This window comes from Aplysia californica, unplaced genomic scaffold (genome assembly GCF_000002075.1).
Source record: "Aplysia californica isolate F4 #8 unplaced genomic scaffold, AplCal3.0 scaffold00254, whole genome shotgun sequence".
Lineage (NCBI taxonomy): Eukaryota > Metazoa > Mollusca > Gastropoda > Aplysiida > Aplysiidae > Aplysia > Aplysia californica.
This window is the reverse complement of record NW_004797524.1, coordinates 814,768-836,018: the sequence shown is the minus strand read 5'-3', so window position 1 is coordinate 836,018 and position 21,251 is coordinate 814,768. Positions and strand designations below refer to the sequence as shown.

Here is a 21,251-nt window from a genome sequence, read left to right as displayed (position 1 = left end):
AAATGAGAGGCGAACACTGTAACCTCTAGACCACGAAAGTCCCCAAGGGCCCTTTTGTCAGGCACACACATGCGTTTACTTAGGGCTTCTTTCAATATCCTTTGTCTAATGATAATTTTACTTGACTATGCTTTATGACTTTTTCTTTTGTTGCTTTTTTGGCTTAAATTTTCATTTGTAACATATTACAATTTTGGGTTGGTTGTATTTTTGTTTCTTGAGACTTTTGTTAAACATATATGTCTGCACATGACAAAAAAATGGTAACTTGCTCGTTCATCTCTGTTGTTTCGTAAAGATTCTTGGAGGGTGGCATGGAAGCATTTTCCTCTGCCCTTCTCCATAAAAGTAGAGATACTAAGAACTGATAAAAGTAGTTTCAAATCTAAATATATTACTCATAAGAACTGATTAAGGTAGATACAAATCAAAATGTATTCCTGTTAAGAACTGATAAATTAGATTAGGTTTTTCATCAATACGATTGTAAGACACTGTTCTTATGCACAGTAGAATTGTAAATGGGCTGATTCATCAATGTCGTGCTCATAACTGCGCCTGAACTACAACAGGGAACTACTGCTTTTTTTTTCCCTAATCCTTACTATCGTCATTTTCCTCTACTTCCTTTGTATGTTTGTCACTCTCTTGTGACCCTCTATTATCGGGGTGCCTTGATATTTGAAGCAGACTTTGTGCTGTTGAAGCTAGAGAGGTCAGCAGAGTAAGCCTGATTCCCTGTAAAGACTTCTCTGTTGACATCTGCCCCTTGGCGCTCATATGACCTTATGCAGTTGCGAGCGTTGTAAAAACTACTAAAACTTTTAAAAAAGAAGGCTGAAATATATTTGTCATGACATGGTGGAATCAGGCGCTCGTTAATTGTTGGATGTACAGAGTTATTGGTATCATTTTTAAAGTTTAAACATTTTTCTTGCTTTTGGTGAAAAAAAAATGCCTGTCTCTTGAATAGAAGTCGAAATATTTGCAATTGAAGAGGGTGAGGATTGCGTGGAGTCAGAGGTAAAATGAACGAGAAAACAGGCATCAAAATGTGGTGACTTCCAAAGTTTGAGTGTCCTTGATAACTGCAAATTAACTTTTTTGTGTGTTTTTCACCAATGTTTTTCCTCAAAATCCATTCCGAAATGTTGATCTAATTGAGCCGGGGAAAAAAAAAGATAAAGATTGCCCAATGGGTAGAAAAATTAGGTTTCTTCAATTTTATTATTTTGACGAGCACCTGATTTCACAACGATGCTATATCCCTCAATGCAATATGAGATTTATTTGTACAAGTCTCAAAGCAAAAAAATTGTGGATTTATTTAATTTGAGAACCTATCTTAATTCAAAGACTGTGTCTTCTTGTAAACCACTGATTTTGTCATGTGCTGACTCCTATGTCTATTTTTGTAGATGTGTCACAGTAACATGAAAAAGCATGCTGTGTTGGTTTATATGTTATTTTGTTGTATTTATAACATTTATGTTGTTCTCGTCTGTTGCATTTTGAATGTGATCACAGTTTCAAGTTTTGAGACACTGACAGAGATTTAGGAAAAAAAATGTTTCAGCGTAGGACGGAGAGTGACGTTGAACTGTTTTAGATTCTATCATACCTGCAAATCATTTTTCCAGGAAAATCATGAAATTGTAATATTATATATCGGTACAATAACAATACAGTGAAGACAATTTTATAGCACTTACTCCCATTCTCTCATGTAATAAAGTTAGTTTAGTTTAGGTTTAACTGCTTTTTTGTTGTTGTTGTTGTTGATATTGAAGAATTTAAAAACTTCTTGTACATGATTTATCTGGGATGGTGCAAGACTAATGTATGATCACTTGTCATATCATAGCATGACGTTTGTGAGGTTAGTTAGTAGGCCTGTTGCGATAATTCATCTTTAGATTCCCCCTTAGTAGTACTAAGACTTGTATTTATTTTGACGAGAGCGCGGTTTATTATGAAACTTTTTTGACTGTGATGCATGTTAGATTTTTGGGGGCAATAGATTCTGGCCATTTTTTAGGCTACTGTATATTGGAGACTTTGCACCCCCCCCCCCCCCCCCCCCCCCCTAATCTTCAATCTTCACACATGAAAATCTTTTTGACATCTTCACAGGTTGAACAGTTAAATGTTATCGTGACCAGCTGTTTTTCACATATGCGTTGTTGGTTGTTTTTTTTTCCACTCCCTGTTCATCAAAGGATTCAAATTCAAGTGCGTATGTCTTGTCAGAATCAGAATAGTGCTGCCTCTGCTGGTCTGTTCAATGCATGTTGCAAGACTTGAAATTGAGGTTTATGGGGTTTTCTCCCGTTTGTTAGCTAAACCGTATTTAAAATAAGGTGTTCACTATTCTGTCTTTAAAATGGGCATTATCAGAGAGGTGATTAAATGAGTGAGCAGGGGTGTCAAGAAGTGATCATTTTCTGATCCTTCCTCTGGTAGCAAGCCAGATTTAGTATTGTATCACCTGACTGTTTGGAAATTGATGTAGAGTTGAGTAAAATTGAAATGAAGGCTTGCAATCTAAATGGTGTCGATGAAGATGTAAAATGTTTACATACAGAGTCAAAGGGAAGAAGGATGGGCTGGTGATATTGAGTATTATCAATTTCATGTTGATTGTTTTACACTTCCAGGATGACAGAAGCTTCGATTTTTATATGAAAAATTTTGTTGATTCCCCTGAATTTGTACTGTAATCAAATGATGCGTTATATCATATTGTTCTGCTCTAGGAGAGGTTCCATTCCTGTATTAACAAGATTTTTGATTGGTAACATATGTTCTGACAGTACACAGTACATGTATTTCTCCACAGACCAGAAGGTGTGAGCTTTTCTGTCGAGTACAGATGTTCTCCCCAAATTTTCAGCACAGTGAATGTAACAATTTTGGAACTTGTTTTGCAGCACTATGTCAACAGAAATACATTTTATGTTATCTTGCTACTAATGTTTTGGTCTTAGTCTTTTGTTTTGTTTTTTTGTTTGTCTTGACTCTCTGAAGATGCTTATTCTGGTCATTTGACAACACTTGAAGATGAGCTGTTTTGAGGCTCTTTAAAAAGAAGCGTTATTTCGTTATTCATACAGATTTTTTCAATTGCTTTCTTTATCTGAAACTTTTTTTAAAAAGGCGACAATATGCCTATTATTAGTTATGTAGTGTGCAAATTCATGTTTTTGATTTGTGCATGGCGGTTTGAAATATGCAACAACATTGTCTTTATACGTGTCTGCAAGGGGATTGATTTTTTATTTTTTAAAGAGTTAGCTAGTGGGTGGTGTATCACCAATGGACCCTTAGCTGTTACCAAGTGGCTTCCACTGCAAAGTTACGGAGTCATATAGTTGTTTACATTTTTGCTTCAATTTGATAAGAAAGGTAATTCTTAGGTAATGTCTTTATTAATTAGAAATCTGCTTTGAATTTCGAAAGGTTGAGAACTTGGGTGAAAATTTTTTTTAAAAATGCGGGTGTTTTTACATCCAATCAACACAATTTAGATCATTTAGGATGTGGGGTTCCGACTCTGCCTGTCAGGGCTAACCCGGCTGAGAGGGATGCAACATCCCAATAGAAAGACTGAGATACTCGATAAGAATTTCTCCCCATGCGGGAATCAATATTGGTTCTCCTGCATGCGACATCAAAGCGTCTAACCACTGAACCACAGGTGCCAGTAATCCCAGTCTCAGGAGATAAGATGTTGCTTTTTGTTAAGGCCAGTTGCTCCTGCCTTGTGAAAATTTCGCCGTTAACCCTATCCATACGTCATGTTTTACTATCGTATCTATACGATGGGAACACTGTGCCACCACTTTCCAAAGAGAAAATTTACTCATTAATCCGATCTGTATGCTTTGTACAGCAGTCTGTCAAAATGATTTTTTGAAAAATACTGAAAGTTTCAGAGATCTTTGCACTAGAAGTCTAAAATGAGAATAATACAACACCAGATGACCCCAGGGCATATGGATAGGGTTAAGTTATTCAAATGTTCTCAGCCCAGAGAACATTTTTCAGGAAAGAAAAACTTTCAATCTTTTAGTAGTTTTTTTTTTTCTATGCTTTTTTTTTTTTTTTTTAAATCTAGAATTTAAATTTTGACAAAATATTTCTTGAGCATGTTCAGTCCATACCAAAGATTAAGAAACTGCACAGTGCCAATTTTGGACCTACAAAGAACCTCTCACATTTTTTGTTATCTCAGATGGCAAGCTGCTTAAGCTTGACCCTACCTTAACTACCTACCTTAAGAATTTGATTATTGTGGAAAATATTTTTTTAAAAATTATTCACAATGCCAGCACTAACTGGAGGTCAAACCAACGAGGCGGTGCTACTGACTGAAGTGTCTTTAGGCCATTCCCAAAGAGGGGGACATTAACATCTCGAGTTCTTATGCCTACAGTAGAACTGTAATTGTAAATGAGCTGATTCATCAATGTCATGCTCATAACTGTGCCTGAACTGCAATAGGGAACTGCTGCTTTTTCTTTCCTAATTCTTACTATCGTCTTTTCCCTCTACTTCCTTTGTATGTTTGTCACACTCTTGTGACCCGCTATTTCCGGGGTGCCTTGATAGTCGAAGCAGACTTTGTGCTGTTGAAGCTAGAGAGGAGAGCAGAGTAAGTCTGATTCCCTGAAAGGACTTCTCTGTTGACATCCACCCCTTGGCACTCATATGACTTTATGCAGTTGCGAGCACTGTAAAACCTCTACTAAAACTAAAACAAAACAAACCTACGAGTGATGGGGATGGACAGGCCTTTAGTAGTTATTTCTTAATATCTCAAAAGCTGACAAAAAAGTGGGTGCCAGTCAACTTGACAGCCTGTGCGATGGAAAACTGTCTACCTGTGCTGTGTTAGTTGGTTTAGGTTAGGGTCAGGCTTGTTGATAGTAATAGAGTAGCCTGAGCGGTACCGTAGCAGTAGACCGTCAAGTGGAACTATTGTCATACAGAAACATAGCTGTAGACCGTCAAGTAGAACAAAAACATGGCAGTAGACTGTGCAGTGGAATGGAAACATGGCAGTAGACTGTGCAGTGGAATGGAAACATGGCAGAAGACTGTGCAGTGGAATGGAAACATAGCGGCACACCGTCCAGAAGAACAGAAACATAGCGTTAGACCGTCAAATAGAACAAAAACGTAGCTGTAGACCGCCAAGTGGACTGGCACCTAAGTTAAGTGTTTGTAGGACAGCACAGATTTGGGAATTTGGACTGCAGTGCTTATTTGTGAAATGGTGAAATGGTATGGGTTTAACGCCCCTATCAAAGCTATTAGGTTATTTAAGAGGTGGGGCCTCCTAGTTTAACGTCCGTCTCCGAAAGGACCAAGCCAAGTGGGAAATTTGTGTAAAGTGCCTTTCCCAAGGACACGTCGGACCGAGCTGAGGCTCGAACCCCCGAAACCGCAATCTCACGATTTCGAGTCCGGTAGCCAAACCACTAGGCTACTGTGCTTATTTGCGATGAATTGAGCGGACACAAGGAAGAACAACAACTTGGTTGCTCTTTGCCAACACTTTATTTCTTACAGAATTTAAAGTACCGAAATTAACATAATTAATATGAACAGCAATAATACATGAACATTTCTTGCAAACTTGTTTCCAAATACATATTGGTATAGAGAAACCTCATTTCCAGGTCACTTCTACATTGGAGTCCGCTTAAAACAGAGCACAGCTAATTTTTTTAAAAACCAGCAGTAAACTGAAAGAAAAAGTCCCCATTTTTTTCCTTCTAAATATGAGCACAAACTCATCTATTATAATGGAAAACCGGGCTAAACCAAAGAAAATCTGTTGGTCCAGGAGCTTTCAGTTAAAGAGGACTAAAGTGTACTTCAGTGAGTTGGGGGAGATCACAGACAAGTGATATTAAAGAATTTTTAAAAAAGGCACCAAACAAAAGCTGGTACCCTTTTCTCTAATTTTCATTATAATCACTATACCATAACCCTTACATAGGTGGGATTATGAAAATGTTAGTCTGTTTCTTTGACTTGAAGTGAAACACACTCAACTGGCAACATTTCATGCTTGGTAGAAAAAAGTAGTGTCTCATAACCCTCCACTGCAGGCAAAATAACTACATTGTACTGTATATATGTTATGTATGCACACATAGGTGATTTTTTTCCGCCCCATCGACACAGTATAGGATTTTTAGGAGGCAGGCTTCCGACTCTGCCTGTCAGGGCCATCACTGGCTGAGAGAGATACAACATTCCAGCAGAAAGACTGAGATATTCAATAAAAATTTTCTACCCACTTGGGAATCGAACTCATGTCACCTGCATGCGATAGCAAAGCACCTTACTGCTATGCCACAGACGCCGGTAAAGTAAGTCTGTCTGCTCAGCTGAAAGATTTGAATAGGAGTCTTGTCCAAGGTACACTGAATGTAGGAGCCGAATCTGTGCTGTCCTTGTACTTTGACAACCCCAGCATAATCTAACTCTCTGCTTACTTTGCTATTTCTTATACATCTACAATTTCTATTTTCTGTTCCTATTTGGGGTAACAGCATTAAAGAAAAATAAAATATTAAACATTTTATTTTTGAGTCACAATTTTTATATATATATATATATAATATAATATATAAATGTTGCAACGTAGTGGAATCAGGCGCTCATCAATTTTTGGACATTTAGAGTTATTAGTATCATCTCAAAGCTTGTCACCCTCCCACAATATGCTGAAGGCCCAGGAATTTTACCACGCTGCCTCATATATATATATATATATATATAACTAATCGACTCAAAGTGTTGTGTGAAGCAGATGTCTTGAGAAAAAAAAGTAAAAAGATGTTAAGGGAAGACACCTCTATGCGTCATTATTTTAGTTTATCTTTTATCATCAGTTGTTTATCTAGTGGTCATGACAACCGTTGTAAATGTATTGAAAGAAACTTGAATAGCAGTTTTCAGAAAACTTGAACATTGCCTTTTATACACTTATCATGATATAATTCTTGATTGTGTGCATACCCTTTAAGTATAAGCAATCCCAGCAAATAGATAGTGCTTAAAAAAATTAGAAACTTTACAAGTCATTGTCATCAATTTTATATATTGAGTGAGAAGAAGTCATAAAAGTGGCTGTGAGCAACTTCGAAAAATCGAAAGTAGTACATTAAATGTGTATATTTCCAATAAGTGCAACTCTAAATATATCTCCATCGAGTGTGAATATAAGAAATATAATATTCAAATGCAAACTGTCCTGAGTAGTGGCTTTCGATATTGCCAAAAAAAGCAATTTGAAAGTGGAATTGACTCGAAAGACATGAGAAAAAGTATCAGTTTATCACTTAAACCTAATAGGACACCTATTATCTTATAAATTGTATTTAAGGGTCATACAAACTTCAACATACAGGGAAGAAAACATTACGCTTTGTAAGAGATTTTGGATTTCTTAACAAATTATGTCATGGACTATAGAGATTGCAACCCTTCTGTCACTACCCAACCAACCACAAAATAAAGAGATACAACATTCCAGCGGAAAGACAGAGATATTCAATAAAAATTTTCTTCCCACTTGGGAATCGAATTAAGGTCACCTGCATGCGATAGCAAAGCACCTTACTGCTTTGCCACAGACGCCGGTAAAGTGAGTCTGTCTACTCAGCTGAAAGATTTGAATAGGAGTCTTGTCCAAGGTACACTGAATGTAGGAGCCGGATCTGTGCTGTCCTTGTACTTTGGCAACCCCAGCATAATCTAACCCTCTGCTTACTTTGCTATTTGCTATACATCTCTACAACTTCTGTCCCATTTTGGGTCACAGCATTAAAGTAAAATATTGAATCATGAACAACCTCAGCTGAAAGATGAAACCATTTGTTCCTTCTGAACTGAGGCACCTTAAAAAAAAAATGTAGATGTTTTTACATCCCCATTGACACAATTTAGATCATCTAGGAGGCCGGCTTCCGAACCTGCATATTAGGACCAACCCAGGCTGACACTGACAGGGATACATCTCAGGAGAAAGTCCGAGCAATAAAAATCTTCTCTCCACTCAGGAATCAAACTCGGGTCTCCTGTGTGCGACAGTGAATCAATCACCTAACCACAGACAACAGTGAACTGACGCACCTGGTACAAGAGTTACTAAAGGTACCAATACATCTTAACATCAACTCCAGGTCTGTGCAAGCCTGAGCATGACAGGTTATGACACCTTACTGAGCACGTTCAGGTCAAACTGATATCTTTTGTTTTTGACTAAAAGTTAATGTTTAAGCTCCCCGTCAACCTAATTTAGAAAATTAAGTAGGAAGGTTGCTTCAAAACGGTTGTTCAGGTCCAACCCTAGCACTGAAGTGGAAGACCGCAGTCATCTAAATACAAAACAAGCACCAACACATCAAACACCGCTTCAAAATTCAATCAGTAGCCAAATAGTTTACCTCATCATGTCTTGTCTGAGATAATACAATTTCACACAAATACTGTAAAAATGCCTAAAATAACAAAACAAAACAGCTGACAAAACATAATAAACCTGGAAAGTCAACAGGACACATCAGTCAATTAAATTTATGTTCCCTTGAAAATATCTACTAAAGAAATGTATACATGACATACACGATAAGTTTAATATCAGTCCATCAGTTGGAGAATATAATTTGTAAGTAACAGGTAGGGACAAAAAAGCCAAACACATTTTTTATATTGAATGAGTGTCAACTTGAAAACATCAGTGTACTGAGCTTCAGACGTATGATGGAATGTGATTATTAAAAAAAGCTTATTTCAACACCGTAAGGGTAGTTTCTAAAGACAGTATCCCTGAATTAACAGGCATCTACACATGTCACTGATTCTATACTTGATAAGTAAGTTGATATAGAGAATGAGGAATTCTTTACCAGGGAAAAGTAAAGTAAGAGTAAGGGTTTAACTAATGCCTCTATCAGCATTATTAGATTATTTACTTAAGAGGCCGTTACTGGGGTAGAGATAGTAATCTAGGGTTTTACATTTCAAAATGATACATGTACTGCTATCTGAGGTAAAGGCACACCCCAGGTATCAGGCCATAAACACACACATGTACGCCTGTCATAAAGCTATACTCATCAAGTATTAGTGTCAAAGAAAACATTGTTACCTTGGAGCAGTTGAAAGAAAAAAAGAAAAAAGTGAAGAGAGAAATAATTTGCAATGGCTTAAATAATTTAGCCATCTTTGTGTGGTATTATGCTACTTATAAAAAGTCTTGGCATCAAACACAAAAATAAATGACAGAAAAGTATAGTCATTCCATGAAAACATCTGCATGGTCTACTAGGAACAACAACTCTCTGCCTTCTCTCACTTCTGAAAGTAGCCATGATCTATTGCACAAGCTGGTGTCACAGAATCTTTGTTCCACCCAGTACAAAAGTGTACATAGCTTACGTATTGTCCATTATGCCTATTGGTACATACGCCAACAAATAAGGCCCTCCAAACTGTAAAATGGGTACTGACTAAAAAAAAAAGAAAAAAATGAGCATTATCAGAGCTCATTTCAAAAGTTTCAGTATCTCCATGTATCATGTAATCAACATCAATCTCTGACAGGACTGGACAGAAGGTACATAGAGGGGAAACTGATGCGGGCGACAACTTCTATAGAATAAGGCAACTATCTGTTTAAGTTAACTTCTTTGGGAAATGGGTTTTCTTTTACATCTGACCTCCATTATAGTGACACCCCAAAAATGCAACCACAACCACAAGAAATGAAGCCCTAGCCATGACAACACTGAAAAAGTTGCCATTCACAATCAGACGGCCTATTTTTCTGGGAGCTCAGAGACAAAAGGCTATCTTTGCGCATTATAATGGAAAATGGAAAAAAAGTACACAATATCCAAAACAACCCAAAAAAGAAACAGGTAAAGATTAAACGCCTTTCTATTAAACAGACTGGCAAAGGGGAGTTAATGTAAAGTTTTTTTGAGTCCTCAAAAATATGCACTTCTACATTGCGGCTGAAAATGTACAAACTAATACAGTACACAATCATCAATTTAAAAAGACCTTTGTCATTATCAGAAATGACTTATAAATTACTGTATGTTTCTGGCATGATGACATTTACTTGTCTTTTTAGAATTAAATTCAGTTTTAGTAAGAGTTTTACATCATTTGGTACACAAGACAACATGCCTAAGTCGGTCACCATTTATAAGCGCAAAGGAAGGTCGCCAACTATAGATCTGACTATACTGAACAATGTTTAACTTTTACACTGTGGCCACATTTTACACACAGAGCTCATAGATAAAAACCTAATAAAGCTCAACAATGCTTCTTAACCTTATTCTTTCTTTTGCGACCCAAAGAAACATGCAACATGCCGCACCTAGGAGACTCGATTTGACACTGCTAATTCTCAACACAAAAAAGCCCTAGTGTGACAACTCTTAGCTTCTTCTGGTGAACTCCTGAGCTGCAGTTAGTAAGGATTGGGTCAAGGAGCCATCAATTAAAAATCTTAGAAGCAAAAAAATACAAATTGTAAAGTATTTATTATTTACTGCATTAAGAACAAAGGCAGCGATAAAAGCAGTCAACAGGTAAGTTATGAGTTCAAAAGATACAGTTACTGGATAGCCTATAGAAAAAAACTTACTTCTTAACTCTTTATCTCCGGCAAGCCGCTCCCAGGGGTTTGCAGTCGGAACTGCTGTGCCGGTGAGCCGCAGACAGCGGCTCGGGCAAATTCCTTTACGACGACTTCGACATCAAATTACTTTTCGGCAACTGCCGAACACAGGTTACTTTTACCGGAAGTTTATTCATTAGATGAAATACTATCATAATAGGTTCGATAGTTTCGATTTAATGATCCATTTAGTGACGTTTTTGTCATTTTTAGATTTAGTACAAAAAAGGGCCCAGGTGTAGTGGGTTAGCCCCCCTCGGAGATAAAGAGTTAAAGTCAGTGCTTACTTGCACTTTATGCCAATAAGGGGACTATGTAATCCAAAAGGCAGGAGTATGTAATATGCTTGGATTTAATGGTTCTAACATTCATATAATTTTGTAGAAATATAATGACATAAAAATTAGCACCCAGCCCTTTCTTCCATGGTCACAATATTCAATCCATTAATCTAAATCAAATACATGATTAGCAGCCAGATCGTTTGATGAGAGTGAATATTTTAACATTTCAGAGAAAAGGGCTTTCAAGTCTTGGGTTCAGAGCAAATAACAGTTTTCATCAACAAATATGTCCATTCAAGGGGCCATAAAGTAGTTAGATTAGTGTATGTCCAGTTTTTGTCACATCATCAGACGACAAATAAATCTGCTGCAGCAGATGCAGAGCTTACATGATGCTAACATAAATTTTATTTCCGTTTCAGTAAGGATCTTATGGCACTTGCTACACAAATACATGTAGGTCATAAATTCATAAAAGTGCTGAAGATTAGAGGTGTCAAAAGAGAGTAAAAAATTTTTTTTAAAAGGAGGAGAGATAAAGGCGGTGGATATTTGATAGGAAAAAAGGAGCAATCCACGCCAGAGCACCTGCCAACCATCCATTAACATGATTTTGTCACTGAATTGTTGAGAAGGTAGAAACAAAATGACAACCCCAGATTTCACCAGGAACAGATCAAGGCAATTGTAACAATGAAGAGAGGTAGAAAGACCAAACTACTCAAAACCCTATCCACTTGTCTCCTAAAATAGATATAACAGAAGTCATTAATACAATAATTATCATAACACCATTCAGCTATTCATATACATATATATATATATAAAACAGACATTCAGAAAACACGTCCACATACTTGTGCTTCATGAAAGTATGGGTATAAGTGGTAAAACTGTCCTCAGTGAAGTGACTCCATGTGTATCTGACTAATTCAGTAAGCACAGGCAACATTTGAGACAAACACTGAGACAACAAAGTAATCCTTCCCCTACTCATACTCTCATTCCATATTCACACAACACCCATGCAGCATTCACCCTTCAGCATAAAGAGTACAATAAAGGGAATGGCCATGCTTGACATACAGAACCAACGACAAAGGAATGAGCTAAATCGGACACACTATGACACAGTAACCAGTTGGAACAAAAACAGTTCTTTGATCCCTCCATGTTCCTGGACAGCATTACCGGGTTGTTCCTTTGACATCACTTTGAACATTATTATTACATGTTCCTTTATGTTCATCTCTGCTTGGCTACCACCTTGTAACGTCTAACACGTACACTGCCTCCAAGTGTTTTGATCAGAACAAGAACTGACACATTTCATCAAATAATGTTCCAGGACAGCATTACAGGGTTATTCCTTTGACGATGCTTCAAACAGAAAATACACTTGTTCTTTTATGTTAATCTCTGCTTTGTTGTCTCCTAGTAAGATCTAACATGGCAAAGGCTTCTATGTATGCTGATGAAAACAAAAACTGACATACTTAATTAAATCAAACTTGTCAATCAATACCTTTAAAAGAACTTATATATATAAAGAACACTATACCAGACATGAAAACATTATAACAAACATATAAATAAAAGAAAAGAGTGCTATTTATTTGCCAACTCTCACTGTATGCAAACTTCCTCTCTGTCAAGCAATATTGCTTCCTGACATTCAAAGAAAAAATAACATTTGCTTTCATTTAGTCTTGGTAAGAGTTTTACAGAACTTGGAACACAAATAGGTCATAAAAGTGTTAAAGATTAGAGGTGTTATATAGAGTAATAAACAAAGATCAGAGGCAGTGGCCAGGTTAGAAAAGAGGGAGGACAGATTAAGGATGACAGCTGTGTGGCAGAATAGAAGTAGCAAACCGCACCAGAGCACCCACCAACCATCACCCAAATGCCACGCACTCTCTAAAAAGATTAAACTGCAAACCATCCACAGAGGTAGAAATAACAGCTTAACATTAAAAACAAAAGGTGGATGAAGTGAAAATGCTGCTTAGAACTCGAGATATCACCAAGCCCAGCGCTGTAAGTTGTGGTGCAAAAAATAAATTGACAAAATCTGGGGTAGTTTTATTTTGCTTGATAAAAGTTTTACAGCATTCTCCACTGCATAAGATCATGTATATCTTTATTTTCAGGACAAAAAATTTGGCGACAATACATGAAACGAACGTTGTTTCATTTTTTTCATTTATTATTATTTTGCTTTTTACTGTAGTGTAAATAGCTTCTGTAAAAGAGACAATAGAGAACAAGTGCGTCTGTGACTCACAACCAGTGAAGAACCAACAACTCAGCAGTAAGAATTTGGACTAAACAAAGTGTATGACAGATACCATAGTCTCTTTTTCAAGCGTAACAAGCACAAGTACAATGTATACATATGTTATTTGTGTAAGCGTGTACATATGTCTGCGTGTCGTGTGGGTGTTTGTGTGTGTGCCAGTTGTGGTGGGTGACTGTGTGTGTGAGTGTGTTTGCGTGTGTGTGTGTGTGTGTGTGTGTGTGTGTGTGAACATGCAAGTGCAAGCCTGTGTATATATGTACATATGCATGTATGTGTGGCTGCACAGAGAAACCCACCATACAGCCTCCAACATCACTTTGATAAAATGGCAGTCCTGCAACCTTTCATCCAGAGTATTTTGCTTTTTAAAAATTTGAAGTTATCTTATTTGAATAAAAAATAAAAAAGGTTAAAGTTTACATGGGAACAACATGTCAATGCAGTTAAAGAAAAACACCTTAAAATCCTGTCTTCCCGACTTGGCACTGATGTTTACAAATTTTGATGGTTTTTTCCTGTGCACGCACACACACACATACACAAGCACAAGTGCGTGCACATGCACACACACTTTACCGTGATTACATGCAAGACAAGAAACCAGCACTGGAATAGGTATCCTCATGCGAACACCCAACATGTGGCTCTTGCACTTTGTTGACAACAACGGCAGGCAGTGCCCACGACAAAAGGATATGATGACGTACATTATGCCAAGTTTGAGCAAACTATCACCAAGGAAGTTCTGTGACAGGGTATGAGAAGAGCTCAAACAGAGTCTTGTTTCATTTCTTTCACGATGGAGTTGGTTTCATTAACCTCGTGATGACAGTGTCTGTCTCTTTAACCTCAAGACAGAGTTTGTTTCATTTCCTTTATAAATGTCTCCAGTACTGAGACGACGCTGAGTGTTTCAGAGGATGCGTCCAGCTTCACGTAGCGCAGCAACAATTCACCACAGCCACACTTGCGAAGATACGACAAAGCCCTATGGGAGAAAAATACAATTACTATTAATAGACAGACTCCTTGGGTGTGGCAGTTTACTTTTAGTAGAGGTTTTACGGCGCTCGTAACTGCATACGGTCATATGAGCGCCAGAAGATAAGAGGTGTTACAAGAAAGTAACAAACATAAAAAAGAAGAAGGGGAGATAAGGACGATAGATGTTTGATAGGAAAGAAGAAGCAAACCACACCAGAGCAGCCGCTAGCAAGTACGTTAAGAAGCAAATGAATGAACAATCTTAGTAGCATAAAAACATTACAAATTATACTAATTATTTACTGTACTGAAAACAAAGACAAACTTTCACAGCTGCAAGAGGCCCAACAGTTTGAGAAAATTGTAAGAAGGTGTAACAAAAGCTTCAACTCAAGAAACACACTGTGTTGATGCTTTCCTACAGTCTTTCTAGTTATGCAAAAGAAAACATTTCGACTGCTTGGTGCAACACTCCATCATACATCACCTTTCAAAATGGCCTGTGGCGGAATCTTACACTATGCAGTCGATTAGTTACTGTATTCTCTTCTCCATGCGCTGCTTTAGCATATAAAATATGAGTTTATTCACAGAGAATATGTGTCACGGCGCAGTGAAATCAGGCACTCATCAATTTTTGAGCATGTGCAGTTATTGGTATCATCTGAAAGCTTATTCATTTGCCTTGTTTTCAATGAAAATAATACCCATTTAACTTGATTAGAAGTCAAGATATTTCCGATTGAAGGAGGTGAAGTTGCCTGGTTTCTGTGATGAAAGTTTTTCAGTAAAATTCACAAGGAAATATATTTTTATATGAACATAAAAGGGGTTGAGCTAAAAAACACAAATTCTATAAAAAATTGGCCAATTGGCTGAAAAATGCCTGTTTCTCCGATTTCGTTATTCTGACGAGCGCCTGATTTCACCATGATGCCTCACATATTGTTGTAGTATCCGGTCAACAAAACACACTGGTGACTGATTAAAATACAAGATTATTCACAGAAAATATTTCTTTTTGTACCCTGTCCCCCACAGACGGCTTTGACAGACAAAATAGACGTTTTTTTACAATGAAAGTTTCTTCTATATATCATGTTCTTTAAAAAATGTGACAAATAAATTATGCAGTTTTTCAGAGAACATTCATTTCCACACATCATGTTTTCTTTTCATAGCTGTAATAGATAAAACACTCAGATTTTCAGAAAGAATATTTACAGTGGTGAATAATATAGATAGCAAAGCGCTAAGAACTTATTGTTGAGGGGGGATATGCACTGTGTAAATGCAATTTCTTATCATTATGATTACATTGAATGGGAGAGTTGGGATTTTTTTACTGCTCTGTTCAGACAGAAATTTTTATGGAAGCTGCAGCACCATATTCATGACCCATCTTCCAGCAACCACAGGCTTAGTGAACTAGACCAGGCCAGGTCAGTAAATCATAATCACACTACAGACTGGACACAGCAGAATAAATGCCCAGAGGGGTAAAGAAAAAGTAAAGATCAATAAGTCTGCAAGGTGCCTGAAGCACGAAGACGAATGAAATCATCTATTAATTTATTATTAATTAGAGCACTGCCTCTTTCACGCTGGCCCCAGGAAAGCAGTGCGCTAGGCCAGAGCTCCACCAAGAGCTCAATGTCATGGAAACTTAGACGACTTTCATGAGATCATTGTTTGTCCAGGTGACGGTATCTCCATCATATGAACCAGGAGGAAGAAGGTGGAGAGACAGAGAAAAAGACACACAAAGGGAAGGAAAGAGAGAAAGAGAGAGGAAGGGAGGAAGTGAGAGAGATGAGAGAGAGAGAGAGATAAGAGATAGAGACAGAGGGAGAAAGACAGAAAGAGAGATAAAGGGTGAGACAGAGACAGAGACAAAGGAAGAGGGAAGCAGATGGAGAGGGGGGGGGGAGAGAGAGAGAGAGAGAGAGAGAGAGAGAGAGAGAGAGAGAGAGAGAGAGAGAGAGAGAGAGAGAGAGAGAGAGAGACAGAGGGAGAGAGAGAGACAGACAGACAGACAGACAGACAGACAGACAGACAGAGAGAGAGACAGAGAGAGAGAGAGAGAGAGAGAGAGACAGACAGACAGACAGAGAGAGAGACAGAGAGAGAGAGAGGGACACACACACACACACACATACACACACTCACACACACTCACTCACTCACTCACACACACACAAACACAAACACACACAGAGCGTTTGTACTCACCTGTATAGAACATAAAAGTCCACTTCTGCTTGTCCCAAGAATCTTTTCAACTTGTTCAGGTTGTGGGCGAACTATATCAGTGAGAAAAGAAATACACTAAACTGAAAATCTCTACACCTCAGCCAAATCAATGCACTCAGGATAGAGTTCCTTTAACAATGCCAATGAAAATTTAATTTTTGGTTGTAAAGTTCGGCAAAATATGGATGACCTACATTGTGGAAAAAATACTCCTAAAAAGTGGACAGATTCTGTAAGAAAATGGACGATATCTTGGTAATCAATCAGAGTGTTAGAGAGAAACTTGGCTACCCGATGTGTTTTTGGGTGGAGAAATAATTTCTGCCGTCATATTTACTAACCATTTCGTAGTTATTTTGTTATAATTAAAATTTGGGTATACATATTACGATTTTGCGAAAAAGGGGTGTCGGGATGAGTCCATTTTATTTATAGCATCATATCACAACATGTGATCTTAAAGAATATATGTCGGCAACGTGACTAAATAATTGCAAAGCTTTTTATGATGACTTTAGACCTTGCCAACTGTAAAAGATAAGTTAATTCAATCTAGCATGCCGTACAATAAAAAATTCTTTTTCCCTGTTGAGACCCGAACGCCCCGAGATGAGATAACCTCGCCTCGGAATACCCCCATTGCGATGTTACAGGGGAGCAGAGAGAAAAACAACCGCATGCGCGCGCCTGCCATTGCCCTATTTCAAGTGACCAATGAACGGACTCAGAATAGTCATGCAGGGATTTGTAGGTCACATACATTTGCCGCGAGAGTGAGGGGAAAATGGCCGGTCTCGGTGCCAAGCCGCTTTGGATAGGGGGATAGCCGTACATTTATGATCGGGTCAAAACAACTACTCGACACAGAACGTTCAAATTTGAGCACACTATAGAGGATAGATCTATTACCATCTCGGCGTTGAAATGCAAACTCCTTATAGTTTTCGGTACACCTGATACTAAAATGTTCCCGACACCAAAACTATAGGTTAATTTATGTGTACGAACTTCAACGTCCACATATCATTAGTTCGCCCTATTTTCTGATTGGTTGCTGAGTTTCATTCACATTGGTTCAGACATAGAGCAGACCGAGGTTGAGAAAGTTAGTCAGCTACGCTACGACCCGGTCCAAAAATTCACCCGCAAACGGGGACCAAATTTTCTCCTGGCGGAAAAGCGCGATTGGCATTGCTAGTTCCTTACCATGTTTAATTGAATTTTTTTTCTTGCTACTGATCTGATGACAACACAACAAATTTTTCTTGTCTGGAAGATTGACCACAGCAGGTCAAGACCAACAACAATGATGCAGGCCAAACAAGAAGTGACAATTTCTCCATACATGCTTTAGCTTATCATATTAAAAAATCTGTCATTTTCCCAGTTTGTTTCACACTATATCTGTCATGTCCTGCAAATTAAAACTTTGCAAGTGCATCATATGGACAATCAAAATATGTTTTTAAACTCATTTTAAAATGATTATTGAGCTTTGTCATAATTTTTTTAAAATGTGTACCCAGCTTTCCGCATGCTTATAAAAGATGACAAAACACTTGTTGATACATTCAGTCATTAGTTTCACTTTCTTTAACGATACAGTCTAGCAAGCACATAGCGAACACATCTCGCAGGCAGTATTGCATACAGACTTAAGTCCTTTTTGGCGGCCTTTCAGATACGTTTGTATGCAATACTGCCCGCGATATGTAGTGAACATATTTCAAGTTCCCAAATTTTTTCTTATTCATTAGGCCCTACATTCTTTGAGTTTAAAACATGTACATAGTCAAATTCGAACATGATGAAAAGATTTCGGCGTGCCACCGATTTTACTATGTGCATATAAGACTGTATAAGGAGAGAAAACACAGTCAAACCCACCAAGACGGCCACCTGTACAAACGAGTAGATATATATATATTATATATATTTTCACACACATAGCTTACAGCAAGTTTAATGGACTCCAAGAAATCTCTGATGTTAGTCACATTTGACTGATCCTGTGCCATCAACTTGTCTGTGACATTCTTGCAAAACTGACAACTGTCTGTGAACAAAGATACATGATTTAGTTTAAATTTTAATATCAAAGACCATCTGAAACTTGGGAGCAGACAGCGAAAGATAGAAGTGCAAAGAAGAGTGATTTAAGACCACTTTCGAAAAAAACAGGAAAAGCTTCGATTCTGAGGGTCACAATTGAATTTGATTGAATTGTGCCAAAATGGTAGCTTCTGCCCCATCCATGAAGGAAAATCTGGCTCGCCCTTACTCAATCAAATGAATTCCACTAACAGTGTGCACTCCGTATAACACAGCACATTATTCTGAACATAAAACACAGACATGTAGCTAAGAAAAGATGTTAAGCATTCAGCTCTGACAAATTGGCATATGAGCAAAAATTGATATGCCTTTATTTGTTATCATCTTAACTTTTGTCTCATATCATTGTTTAGTTTAAAAAAGGATTAGTTTTCTACAGCTCAATGAGTGTTTATCTAGTTCGGCCCGCAACCTTAACTGTAATCTGAGCTTTGGCCCCCCTGAATGATCAAGTTTGACACCCCTGTTCTACACCATTTCAACATTTGTTAACTTACACGTCTTCTCAAAACTAGCCGTGCCATCCTTCACCGTCACCGAGACAACCACAGGCTGTAGCTGCCACTGGTCACAGTTGTCCAAACTGGTCAAGCTGGACGTGTTGTCTGACTGAGGCTTCTCCAACAACCCAGACAAGCTACAACACTGGAAGAACCTGAGGAATAATAATAATAAAGAAATAACATTTCGTTTGTGTTGCAAGAATTGCACGTAAGTCCATATAGGTACTTTTTACACCAGAGACAAAAAACCTCATTTTTGTGTTGTGCCTATCAGGAATCATGAAAAAGCAAGAAAATTAAAACCTTGACCATAACATTAAACTGCATTTTGGTGATGTGAAAGGTGCATCTTTGGTAGAGCTTTGGGAGGGTGTAACAATAAAAACATTTTCAAAATTTGGACTTAAGAGGATTGCTTGCAACAGCAACGATTTGTAAAGTGTAAATTCTTTCAACAGCAAGCTCTATGCGTTTTACAAGTTATATTACATTTCCACCCCAGCAGACCTGATAGCATTCTGAAACAATCTCAACTTCTGGGGAAACATACAGTGCAAGTTGCCGTTTTACAGATGCTAAAACACCAACATACTGACAAGATCTTTCCCTGTCTACAGCTGGGTACCCATTCACACCTGGGTGAAGAGGAACATTCATGTAAAATAAAATGACTTTCCCAATGACACAACGTCAGGCCTGAGCCTCAAACCCCAAAACTGTAATCTCACAATTTTGAGTCCAGAGCCTTAAAACTAGACTACCAAGGCCAAGAGGCAATTCAACAATCACATATCAATGGTGTTATGCTTTAACCATGTAACTGGTTTCTTGAAAAATTTCAATAAGAAGAAAAATGTTCCATGCATCGAAATTAATTTCTACAAAGTTTCATTTGAAACTAAATACGCTATGATGGATGTCTACCCTTGTCTTGAGGTAATTTTTGTTGGGAACCTGCAGATCGATCTCTGCAACTGTTTAAGAACCCCCCCCCCAAGTTAACCTATTTCTACCAGTTACAAAGTCAGAGTATTATACCGTCGATAAACAAGATTAATAAAAGAAAAGAAAAAATTAATCACAAGACAGAGGAGGAGGCAAAAACAGCATCTAAATACAGATAGCTGGTACTTCTATGAATATATCATTAATTGATAAGTTTGACCTAAATATAGACAGCAGTTGTTTTCAAAGTTTTGTTGGATAAATCATTCATTGCAAAGGTTTGATACAAAATAAGATAGAAAAACACATGTACTGTTGTCAAACTTGTAGAAAAGCATTGTTTCCATACCTATGACAGCAAAAACTTTAAGAATTAAGAAAATACTACTGAAGTGAGTATGAAATCATAGATAATATACAGTCAAACCTGTGTAAGACGGCCACCCATTGTCAAGGAGAAAAGTGGCCTTATAAGACAGGTGGCTGTCTTAGGCAGGACTGATCAAAATGAAGAAAACAAATCATTCCTTTCTGAGGTCCCAACCGAAGGTAGCTGCATCGTTCTTGTTGTTGTTGTTATTGTTGTTGTTATTGTTGCTGTTACTGTAATTGTTTCCAATGGGTTTTTTTTTTTTTTTCTCTTTTTTTTCTTTTGCAGCTGCTTTTGTGCAAGGGTGACAATAAAAATAATATGTCAGACAAGAAGGAGGTAGTGCTATGGTAAAACAAACACATGGGTCGCCACCACTCTGAGAACGAGCGACGCTTCTGTCACAAGTTCATGTTGACGTCCATTGTTATTTTGTTACAGACTGGGTAAACAGTGACCACTCATCTCACTTTCGATTTGTGTATGAGTTCATTGCAGGGCTTATGGTTATGAAGGATCACACGCTTACCCCACCAGCAGCTGAAAATTTGTTACCTATTGGTCAACAGTGGGAGGGGCCTACGCAACATGATCGGTTGGAGGGACTACCTAACAACAAATAGGTGATTGGATTATGACGGCTCGCCCACAACGCCAGGGCCAATGCACAATTTATGACAAAACCTAATGGAGTCACTAAGGTGGCCGTCTAAGACTGGTGTTATTCTCTAGTGTGATAGGGGTTGTGTGGTAAAATATGGTGGCCGCGGCCGCGTTGGAC

General features: G+C 37.8%; 1 protein-coding gene across 2 annotated transcripts in view; it reads right to left on the bottom strand.

Annotated features, from left to right (window-relative positions):
- Positions 1-8,436: 8,436 nt before the first annotated feature.
- LOC101856435 (protein Njmu-R1) overlaps positions 8,437-21,251 on the bottom strand; it is a 31,140-nt gene continuing 18,325 nt past the window's right edge. For both annotated transcript variants that reach the window (XM_005100643.3, XM_035970336.1), the window contains 4 exons: positions 19,150-19,307; positions 18,493-18,593; positions 16,517-16,587; positions 8,437-14,288 (listed from right to left, as the gene is read on the bottom strand). In XM_005100643.3, the coding sequence (XP_005100700.1) occupies positions 14,150-14,288; positions 16,517-16,587; positions 18,493-18,593; positions 19,150-19,307 (469 nt within the window). In that variant the 3' untranslated portion in view covers positions 8,437-14,149. The remainder of the gene's footprint in view (positions 14,289-16,516; positions 16,588-18,492; positions 18,594-19,149; positions 19,308-21,251) is intronic.